Source organism: Pistacia vera, unplaced genomic scaffold (assembly GCF_008641045.1).
Source record: "Pistacia vera cultivar Batoury unplaced genomic scaffold, PisVer_v2 Contig935, whole genome shotgun sequence".
NCBI classification, from domain to species: domain Eukaryota; kingdom Viridiplantae; phylum Streptophyta; class Magnoliopsida; order Sapindales; family Anacardiaceae; genus Pistacia; species Pistacia vera.
The window spans coordinates 166,183-178,374 of NW_022196818.1; the positions used below are offsets into that span (position 1 = coordinate 166,183).

The 12,192-nt window shown below is 34.3% G+C and overlaps 1 protein-coding gene across 1 annotated transcript; it reads right to left on the bottom strand.

Annotated features, from left to right (window-relative positions):
• Positions 1-6,772: 6,772 nt before the first annotated feature.
• LOC116120461 (fatty acyl-CoA reductase 2-like) lies at positions 6,773-10,834 on the bottom strand. Its single transcript, XM_031406407.1, has 9 exons — positions 10,614-10,834; positions 9,619-9,722; positions 9,301-9,500; positions 9,118-9,218; positions 8,855-9,023; positions 8,340-8,501; positions 8,133-8,211; positions 7,435-7,805; positions 6,773-7,127 (listed from the first exon to the last, which is right to left on the bottom strand). The coding sequence occupies exons 1-9, from the start codon at positions 10,786-10,788 to the stop codon at positions 6,959-6,961; spliced, it is 1,530 nt and encodes a 509-aa protein (XP_031262267.1). The 5' UTR covers positions 10,789-10,834; the 3' UTR covers positions 6,773-6,958.
• Between the last annotated feature and the right edge of the window lie 1,358 nt (positions 10,835-12,192).

Below are 12,192 nucleotides of genomic sequence, written 5' to 3' on the forward strand. Positions count from 1 at the left end.
ATGGTTTTTAACCAAATATCTCACCGAGATAAGATCTCTTGTAACCAGGAGTGATGAATCATTTGTCGTTCTACCATAGCCATAGTGTACTTCTCAATGTAACCAATCACCTTTCTGGTAATCCCTAAAAAAGACAACGTTAGGCTAGTGTCAAGTCACATCAATATTTATACATGGCGCTTTAGTGATCTCAAGTCGAAGGACTACATGCATCACCATCCATAAAAAGATGTATTCCATAGACACTGGGTACCATCTTCTATGGAATCCTCTAATGGGTTAGTCCAGTGGACTTACACAAGCAAGCACCCATGCTTTGCACCAGGTTTATGCCCACAACCTTGACATGTGAGATGTGTCACTACCTTCTGATAGGGTCATTTAACGCGATGATAGTCTCTCCATATAATCTATGTCCTTGGTCAGATTTATACTATGACTACAGACGACTTAAGAAAGGCCACGATTTGTGCTCAAAGGATTCTCACAATTAAGATTTATAACACTTAATTCTCTCGTCACTAGTTCCAACCTTTCTAAGGACATATACTATTTTATTTACACTTATTAAATAGATGCTACAGTATATGCTCATAAATAAGCAATGCCATTTATTCATTAATTTGAAATATTGTTACAAGAGCTAAATTGTTGGTTCTAATGCACCTACTCTAACAAAAAACTAGGCTTAGAAGATTGGTGACAAATTATGAAAATATTGTCATGCTTGAAGATGAAACAATTACAGATTTTCATGGCTAATTGTGTGATGTGACTAATGAGTGCTATGCTTTGGGTAAAATCTATTCTAACTTTGAATTTGTTAGGAAAGTGTTGTGTTCTTTGCCTAAAAGATTCATGTCTAAAGCCACCTCCATTGAAGAATGTCATGACCTCAATATCATGCAACTGGATGAACTGATTGGCTCTTTGCAAACTTTCAAGCCTAATTTGAAAAGATGGGAGAAGAAATCAGGTAAAGGTCTTGCCTTAAAACATGAGGTAATTTCTAAAGCCCTTGGTGATGTTGATACTAGTGATGTGGAAGATGATGATTGTTCTTTGCTTTCAAAAAAAAACTTTGCAAATTTTTTGAAAAAGAATATGAGAAAGTCAAATGTGGCTAAAAGGAGAAACAACCATTTGTGAAATAGTTTTTTGACCAATCTGCTCAAGGTATCTTTTCAAAAAGATTTTCAAGAGAAAGTGAAAAGAAAAGCAAAGGCATCAAATGCTTTGAGGTGAGGGGTATGGCCACATCCAGTCTAAGTGTGCCAACACTTTGAAGAAAAAAGGGTAAAGTTATGGCTGCCACCCTGAGTGAGACTGATGATAGTGAGAATGGGGATGATGCACCAATAAGGATAAAAAAAATTTGGCCTTAATGGTTAACCAAGAGGACAGTGATAGTTTGTCCTCGGATGACTCATGTAATGTCTACAAAGAGCAACATAAGGCTTATGATAGGATGTATGAGTCATGGTTAAAGGCTATCAAGAAGATTAAATCCTTTGAATTTGAAAAATCCTCCTTGATAGAAGATAACAAAATTTTGAATGGCAAAATGAAAGTTTTTGTTAAGTCAAGCTTTAAATGAACTAGCTAAGGCTAAGGCCATTATTGAAAGGTTAAATGCAAGTTCATAAAAACTTGATGAAATTCTTGGACAAGAAAAGATTTTTGGTGATAAATCGAGTTTGGGTTTTTCTCCTAGTGCAAGCACATCTAAGCCTGATGTGACCACATTCGTCAAAGCTTCTGAATCATTTCCAAAAGTTATTGCTGCCCCTTGTGATGAATCCTTGAATGAAAAAGGTTCACTCTAGTCTGTCATTTTTGTCAAAAGAAATGTCACATCATACCTAAATGCTTTAAATTCATTTCCTACTTGAAAAAATGTCTTGGAAATCATGATTTTCTTTCTCAACTGTCACCACATTGATCTTTTATGTCACCACACCAAAAGATGTTTTTAAAAACAGAAAAGTGTGAAGACCCAAGTTAAGTGCTAACTGCCTTGTTACTCATACATCATTGCTTGTATTTCAAGATGACCAATGGTACTTTGATAGTAGTTGTTCGAGACACATGACAGGTAACAAAGCATTATTGACTAATCTTGAACTTGTGGAAGTCGGCCATGTTACCTATAGTGATGGCAAAAGAGGTAACATTCTTAGAAAATACTCAGTAGTCATTCTTAGCTTCCCAATGTTGAATGACGTGTTTCATATTGAGGGACTTAAAGCAAATCTAATTAGCATTAGTCAAATTTGTGACAAGGATTGTATTATACAATTTCAAAAAATATTTATCAAGTCTTGAATGGTGATGGTACTTCGTTGCTTGAAGGAAAGAGGTCTAATGATAATTTTTATTTGTTGTCTAACAAAGTTTCTTGTTTGACACTAAGACAGATTGTGTGGATCCATGGCACAAGAAGCTTGGGCATATGAACTTCAAAGATCTTGTGAAACTTTCCAAGAAGGATGATGTCAAAGGTCTACCCAAACTTATGTTTCCCAAAGGTAAAGTGTGTGGCTCATGCCAACAGGGTAAGCAAATGAATCTAATGGGTCATGCCAAAAGTGTGTGGCTCATGCCAACAATGTTTTAAAACTGCTCCATATGAATCTAATGGGTTTTATGCAAACTAAAAGTTCAGGAGGTAAGAGATATGTTTATTTATATGTTGATGACTATTCTAGATTTACATGGGTTGATTTTTTAAAAGAGAAGTCTGATGCATTTGAAGCTTTTCAAAGTCTTGTCAAAAGGTTGCAAGAGGAAAAAAATTGTCGTGTAAAGGAAGTGGTGAGAATAAGGAGTGATCATGGGAGAGAGTTTGAGAATTCTAACTTTTCTAACTTTTGTGAAATGCAGGGTATCTAGCATGAGTTTTCTGCCCCTAAGACACCTCAATAGAATGGTATAGTGGAGAGAAAGAAAGAGTTTTTCAAGAGATGGCAAGGGTAATGTTGAATGCAAAGAAGTTGCCAACAATACTATGGGCCGAGGCAATAAAACACTGTATGCCAGATTTCCAACAAATTATTCTTAAGGAAAGGTACATCACAAACTCCTTATGAGTTGTAGAATGGTAAGAAGCCGAATCTTTCATATTTCCATGTTCTTTGTTGCAAGTGCTATGTCTTAAATGATAGAAAAGACTTAGGGAAACTTGATGCTAAGAGTGATGAAGGTGTTTTCCTTGGTTACTGATTATCAAACAATAGGTCATATATGATTTTCAATATGAGAATTGAACAAATTGTTGAATCATTTAATGTTGTATTCTCTAATTCTGAAGATTACTCAGAGTTTTCTCAAGTTGATGAAACTGTAGACATGACTGTTCCTCATGATGTGCCTACAAGCAAAGATGATATGACCACATCGGACTCTCTAGAAGCTTAAACCAGTGTGGCAACACCCGTATATGATTTGAACACAATGGGAGATCAACAAGGACAAGCATCAGGTTCTAGTAGTGATAGACTTAAATTAATTATTGATCTTTATGATGAGTTCACTCTAAGAAAGACTCCTACAAGAGAAGAACCATCCTCTTGGATCAAAAAAGCACATCCACCATCCATTATGATGGGAAATCCTGAAGAGGTAATGGTAACTAGAATAAAAAGGTTGAATAAAATTAATCACTTGTGTTATGTTTCTCTTATAGAACAAAAGAATGCAAAACAAGCTTTGGAGGATGATTGCTGGATTGCTCTCATGCATAAGGAGCTTGAACAGTTAGAGAGAAATGATGTTTGGAGCTTGGTTCCTCGGCCTAAAGGTATAAATGTTATAGGAACCAAGTGGATCTTCAAAAACAAGTCTAATGAGTTTGAGAATATTGTCAAAAACAAGGCCAAACTTGTTGCACAAGGATACACACAAGCCAATGTTTGTCTCAGTTTCCTAGGTCACGAGCATCCCTTTTGTGGTTTCCTGCTTGGTCAGGCAGCCAATGGGGGCACTAGTAGAAGCCATGCCACGGAGCGCAACAGGCAAGTTCTTTATGGCATTGATACCTTTCGACCATCTGGTAAAATTGGGGGAGGGATATATGGTCCTCCTTCTGAAGGTCCTTCCATAACCCAATCTGTGATCTTATGCTGGTGATCATGAGCATCTCAATCGCCTCTTCAAGCATGTCAACCACCTTGCTTGCTCTATTTGGAATCTCTTCAAATAAGAGGTTAGGCTAACGCCTTGCTTTTGGTGGATGTTGCTAAGGTAGATGATTGGCATAGCGAAACGTCATTGAGCTTGGGATTTTTGTAGGTAAAGCTACGCAAACTGGTGCTCGGAATGAATGGAGTTTGCAAAGAGTCGCTTATACCTTCTTTTTGTGTCGCCCATCAGAGTGACCGCATAACATTGGCAATTAGTAAGGTCAGGTACCTGATATAGCTCTATTAGATCGTTGAAGGCGTCAAGGTGGTCTTCAGGGTCACCTTCCCCACTAAAGTTGATGTCGGGGGTCTTGAAGTCGAGAGGTAGAGGTCTAGCTGCATCTCTTCTAGAAACGAAGAGCCAGAGGCAATCATTGCCTATTGGACTTGTCAAATTTGCAAGTTGTCAAGCATCTTTTGCATGTCCTCCAACTAGAAGTAACTAGAGGATCAACTAGGGGTATTGTGATCCCTTTATTTTGAGCAAGCGAATGGCAGAGATTGGGTTTTTGTGCGTTAAGGTATCTATTAAGATTCGAGTCAGGATTTTGTTGGTTTTCCTCATTGGGCATTCTTGCGTGCAAGGAGGAATCATAGCTCCTTATGTAGTAGGGACTGTCAGAGGTAGACTCCCGCGACCTATTGTGGTGTGGGCTTAAGCTAGTGAGCTGATCCTGGACGTCGTGGTGGCGTGGGATGTAATTTGACTGCATCAACTATGAGCGTGCTCACATGACTATCCCCTCGCGTTGGGTCGGACCGATCCTCGAGTGAGAATTGTCGGGTTCCCGACGGGTTGCCTCCTCCATCATTGACTGTTTTCCAGGACGTCATTCTTGTTGTGCTTCTATTGCTACATCGAAATATTCTTCAGCAATTATGCGCTCCCAACTAGGAGTTGGTATTTTGATGCTTCGTAGGTTTGAAGGACTTTTTGAAAATTGTCCCTCCCTCATATCCATCACCTTCCGTTGGAGATTTTCATTGGCGTGAGTGATTTTTTGGAAGATTTCGACAATCTAAGGATTTCCTGTGTCAAGCATATCCGTCTCAAAGGCGTCAATCTGATTAACGCCAATTTGACTCTGGTTGGTTCTTTTCCGTCATGCCATTTCTATCAGAAAGTTGTGGTTAATCTAGTGGCACGTCTTAAATCGGAATGGGCTTAAATTGGAAGGTTTTAGCCCTAGCCCTCCTTTAAGTACCAAAATGCTGATGCGAATTCTCGTACCACCAAAACATCGAGACTCGAACATGCATCAACTAGAGATGCTCGGTTGACCATAAGAGGAACCGAGCAGGATGGGTGTGTGATTCCTGGGAACCATAAAAGATGGGCATGTATGGGTTGGACAATGTCGGAGTCAAAGATGATGAAGACAGAGAAATAATAATTGGAGAAGCAAGCTTTTTAAAGTGGTTCGGCCAAAGAATCGAGCCTACGTCCACTATTTCTTTTTATTGAGATTCGTGATTACAGTTGATATGCAATGTACTCTCTTTCTATTCTCTATTTTTATTTTGGGTAAGTATTTATATTCTCTATTTGCCTCCTTCTCTTTAAGGGTTTTGATCATGGTATTTATAAGAGTTTGCAATGGTAGTTGTGAGTGGGGACTACGTTAGCAAGATGATTACTGTCGACCCTAACAGGTGTTGGACAGTCGAGGTCGTCAGGGCATTATTGCATTTAATCCTAGTTGCAATTGTGATTAACTATAGTTTGTCGGAGAGTAGTCACTAGTTAAACGAAGTAGCTGCATGTATTGCACATGGTGCTCACAGCTTGATAGACTCCTTAGGTGTTGCAATGAGTGTTGCGGTTTGTTGACACCTGTCTGCATGCTGTCACTTGCCTTGGGTGAGTATTTTGCTCGGTTCGTTTAGTGCGGCATCCGAGCTAGGACCCCTGTGCTTCCCCGAGCTCAAGTTGGATTTTTATTTTTTGCACAAAAGTGCCATGCAAGAGTTTATTCAGCATATATATATATATATATATATATATAATTTTACGGTGAGTTATTGCCTATAATAATCAGTAATGAAACCAGTGGCACCGGTAACGAAATAGTTCTTCCTCGGAAGAAACTCAAGATGCCATTTTTACTCGGGTCAACTCTGGATTGTGCTTGAACTTGGGAAAGAATTTACGTTATCTTCTGTTAAGTCCACGTCAGCTTTCTGTTAGTTGTTAATTAGTCTGTTACTAGTTGTTAAGCTGCTAAGTTCAGCTTCTATATAAAGCAACATTGCTTTCTGTACATTGTAAGTTCAGTTAATAAAAATCATTACTCTTTCAGATTAATAAACTTCTTTAAAGCATGCAGATGAGATGTCTATCCTATCACACCATCTAATAAGTAAAATTAAAACAACTTTAGATTTATACAGATTATAGCAATACAAGCCAAAATATGGCATTAAAAAGGGAGCAAAGTATGTATAATAATCATAACAAAGGTGAAATATTTTGTCATCAGAGTCTACATTTAATCATTCCTTCCTTGTCATGTTTTGGAGTGAACATTCTTTCCTATTAAGGACATCGATCATATGATTTTGCAAGGTTAAAAATATTTTTTAACCCGAAATTCGATAGAAAAGGTTGAAAATTATAGAATACCCTTGAGAGTCAAGCAATTAAGAGTTGAAAATAGCTTCTACGAGAATATTGAACTGACTTTATATAAAATACAAGACTTTTTACAATAACTTTGGCATAAATTATTTAGTTTCCACGTTGCACAAGCTGTCTTCGACCCATTTTAATATAAATATTATAATTTTGGCCTCAATTTACTTTCCATTGCATATTTCCTCAGACCTGGAATATGAATATTGGAAAAATAGTCCTTCCAATCCAAGCTCTTCACGTCGAATCCAAAACTCAACTTCTCTTCTAAAGACATAGCTTCCCACAATTTGTAGGTATCGCTGCTTTCAAACCTAAATATACAAATTTTCAAGAAAATATTTAGCCAATTAACTATAAAGCTTAATTTCATTATTTGTAAGTTAATAGTCTTCATATCGCCAGGCAATAAAATCATCACATAGTAAATCAACAGAGCCCAAAGTGATGTCTCTTTCCCCTTCAAGTTTACCAACTACTGTACCGGAGTGAACTCCTTGGCCAATGATTTATATTTATACTATAAATCAAATAACATGGTTCAACTTTTGAAGTAATTTAATTTAAAAGATCTTAACACTACCTAACCATGTATGATCAGGGAAAAAAAAAAACTCTTACCACCGTGAAGATAAATATGGCTCATACATCTGTATCATATATTTCGTTTGCTTTATTTTCTTCTCGCAAAATTTTCTTTCGAGTTCTTGAGAAACAACCCCATTTTTTGGAATAATAGCTCCTGATATATGTGAGAAGATGTCTTCCAATGAGCTAAGAAATTTGACTCTTTTAACCTCAACTTCTTTACCCTTCAAGTCTTTGATTGGAGAGGACTTGAAATGTTCATAGCACACATCAAATAGGAATGTCATCGTCACTGGATTTACCCTAGAAGATGTAACGTGGTAGACGTTAAGCTCTGGTTTCCTGGTAATTCCATGCTTTGCCATTGCAGAAATAATTGCATTCACAACCATATCAACTGGAATCTGTATGATTAATTCATTTCATAAGTACAATAAATATTTATTTGTAGGGCTATCTCAACGTGTATGTTCCTAAGGGAAGACTATTACTGAGATAAAAATTTACCAAAAAAAAAAAAAATAAAGTTTGAGTTTGTTGAAGAAGTAAATCAACTTTTTTTTATATGATTATTGGATTGTAAACCAAAAGTAAGTAACTATTAAAATGCTAAAGATTTTGATCGATTCTAATTCTTGTCAAGCATTTCGGAAAAAGGCAAAAAATAAAAAAATAAAAAAAATTATTGATAAAATGGAGTAGAATATAACCAAAAGAATTTGTATACTTACTATATCTACAACAGTCTCAGGGTTTAAGAAGGCGGGGAGGTAGCCTTTGCCGTAAGCAAAAATGAATGGGTCAACCATTCTAATGATCATATTCAAGAGAAATTATTAGTAATACACATCATAGCAAGGATATAAAAAAACTTGAATTCTGAAGTGGTCAAATATAAACTACTAAATATAAATAAAATAAAATTTTAAAAGGGTTACCTGATCCCTTGTATCCATCCAGGAGAAGGCTCTTTAAAACTGCTTTCAATTACGCTTGGACGAATAATAGCAACTGGGATTTCTCCTCTATTCTTATAAATTACTATTTCTCCCATTGCCTTGGTGAATTCATAAAAGTTTTTCCACCCATAACTTCTTGCCCTGCGGGATAGAAATTTTTCCATCGATTAATTACTAAGAAAATGAAACCCGAAACAATATGTCTACATATTAATTAATGTGTATTATAACTAACAAGGTTGTGTTTTTCAATATCATTTTAATTACAAATGTTTTAAGGAGAAATGAGAAAAAGAACTTATAATTAAAAGAAAAAAAAAATCTCACTAATGATTTGATTGGTTCTGATCATTATCAAATGCTTTCATTCTAAATTTATGAGATTATTATAAGTGCATATATACATAATACATGTAGTTTTATAGCATATTCACAATACATTGATTAAAATAATATAAAGAAAGGTTAAAATATAAATTAACTAAAGTAATCACCTTTCTAAACCCATTTCTTTCATTTTCCGAACTATTTCTGCACCTCCATGAAAAGAAAGACTTGAATCAAAAGCTAACTTCACTTCAGCATCGACATTGACAGGAGGGTGTAATAATGGTGAGCTTTTGGAGGTGAGAGTCTCTCCGACGTTTTCTATATTAACATATGCTAAAGAAGAAGAAAATTTGATTTAAGTATATATAGATTAGCCTAAATAAATAAATTTCTTCATGATTTTCTACTCATAATTAAATTTACTTACCAGTTGATACATGTATGAAACAACAAAGTTTCTTGCACCGCTTTGCAAAATTGAGTATTCGAGATGGTCCTCTTGTGTTTATGTTTACAGCTACATCAAATCTAAGTTGAGTACATCCAAGTTTCAGTATATGAAAAATGAACTTGGATATCATAAAAATTAATATGAGTGATGAGGAGAAACCTCTCATCAAATGTTGTATTGGCTGCTGAATTTATAATTACATCTAGCTCTTGTGCTATTTCGATTATTAAATCAGTATTCATACCAAGATTTGATTCACCAATATTTCCAGGAACGGGAACCAGCTTACTTAACATTAAATCTGTGTAAGATTCCCCATGCATATCTCTCAAAATGTCGAATAGATTTGAATCTATTATCTTATTAACAAGAAAAAATAAAAATAAAACTTTAGTAAATTTGTTAGTCGAAACAATGGAAACATAGATATATTTATATATTTAGAAAGAGTTTTGTGTTATATATATGCAGATATACTTCAGTTTTTATTCTTTCTAATGCAGCTTCTTTGTTTTCTGCCTTGATTAAGAGATAGATCTTACAAACGTCGGGTGCTGCTCGTAGTAGCTTCTCAATTAGTGCTGCAAATTTTAAACAAACATAGAAGCATATATCAAATTTACTCCTCAATTTTACAAAAATTCACTACAGAAAAAGCTCTTTATTATATTGATGCATGAAAATAATATAGCAAAATAAACTTTTTGAAAGATTCGGAGGGTAATTTGGTTGAAGTACAAGGACAATAATGTCTTAAAAATCTTGTATATAAGGTTAAAATTGTCTATAAAAGTTCTTGTAAATTGTTTAGATAACAAGGACATTACTATCATAAAAATTTATTGATAAAGAGTAAAATTGTAATAAAAAAAAAGATCACTAAATAATCTTAAGATATCTAAAAAAAATTTGTTAATCAGATTACTACATATATAACCAACAATGATTACTATTGATATTGGAAGATTATCAAAATATTATATTATTTGACAACTAAACATGGTAATGTAAATAATATAGAATAACATTACTGAATAATGTCAAATTACCAAATACCCCCAACCAAACGCACCATTAAATGGAAATAAAAGGGAGATGTAACTGGATCTAATGAAGAAAGTTCAAATCACAGTCAAATTTGACATAGATTGCGTGTATATATATATATATACACGCTCATATAGATTGTTTAGTGACAATCATTTTAACACAAACATCACTACCAAAACATGCTGACAAACTTTTCGGTCACCAGATTTTGATGACGGATAAATGACACAGACTAATAATTTTTTTAAATAAATGAATTACATGGCTTATTTAATGTTTTCATGAAAAGCTTATATATATTTACAATTAAAAAGATATCGTGTAGATTATTTATTGTATTTAAATTAAGCACATGAGCTACAATACTATGCCATGCAAGAGTTTTGTTCAAAATGTATATTACCATAGAGCATTGGGTTTACCTTTGCCTAGGAAACCAGTGGCACCAGTAACGAAATAGTTCTTCCCCGGAAGAAACTCAAGAATGCCAATGCCATTCTTACAAGTGTCAACCCTGCAATTTCCATTAGAATCCACAGTTTTCTTCATTTTATACTGTGCTTGAACTGGGAAAGAATTTAGTAGCAGTGAGTTCATGGCTTCGGAGAAAGAAGAGCTGATGTTGAGAGTATAAGAACGGGAAGAGCTCTATTTGCAAGTGAAAATGGAGACACAATAATTCCCATGTATATAATGCTAATGGCATTTAATATAAGTTTGTTGGGCAGTAAGCACGGGCCTCTGTGCACATTAATTATAATGTTGTGAAGTGTGATGAAAACGTGATGAAAAAATTAAATTAAGTGGGCTAAAACGTGACCAACCTGACAGCGAACTTACAACTTCCAAATACCGCAATTAAGAGTGATACAGCCAGAATTAATTCTAGCATATATTTTTTTAATGCAATATTGGATTTTTCTTGTAAATCTTCACATACTTAAACATAAATACATAGATTTGTAATAAAAATTCCTTTTTTTTATGATTATTATTATTAAATTTTTTGAGTTAAACAATTACGTTAAGTATATTCTAGCCACTGTTTTAAAACCTGAACAAAACCAATTAGTCGGATCAAGAACCGACCCTAATTTGGTCTACTGAATTGCTAAAACTCATTTTAGTCATTGAATTGGATTGACTCGATGAAAACAGTGTCAAACTGCAATTCAATCGCTGGGCCAGAGAACCAGTGGTTAAACCAGTCCACTAAAATGCAAATGAAATCCCTAATTCTATTCAATTTCAAATGAAACCAATTTGAAACGAAAGGGAAGGATAGCACCATTGGAGAAAAGCGTGATTCCATTCGATTTCATGTCATGCTAACGTCAGAAGAGTGTGGATGTTTTTAGTAAATGGATCAAGGCCCGATCCGGGTACAAAAACCTTGATTCTAGCTAGTAAAGAATTAATTTAGTAAATGTGTTTTAGAAAAAGCTATCAAGTATTTTATATAAAAATATATTTTATTAGAAGATGTTGATAATATTATCTCGTTTCTTTCATAAGTTTCTTTACGAGTTTGAGTTTGGATTTTTGTGCGAAAATATATCAAATATAAATACAATTAGTATAAGGAATCAAAATATTATTACAAGTCGGGGTACAATTAGTGACACTAAATTTGCAGAGATGTGGAAAATTTTGTTTAAAAACAGCTTTAAGTTACCATTAATTTTGGGGTTTAGTGACAATAATGAAAGGATGCTAATTGTTAAACCAAGAACTAAAAGGATACTAATAGTGTTATCTATTCAAATAATGTCTTTTTCCCTATTTAAAAAAAAAAACTTAGTTTTATCCCTTTCTTGACTTACCAACTTAAGAGAAAAAAATATTCCTCATAATATTTATAAATCATTTAAAAATAATTTATTTTAATTTGTTGTAACTAAAACACTTAATTTTACCACAATACTGTTATTTTGATTTTGTCTTAATTAAATTTACTTTAAGGTTGATTATAAATGATCTATCCTTTATTTATAAATCTCA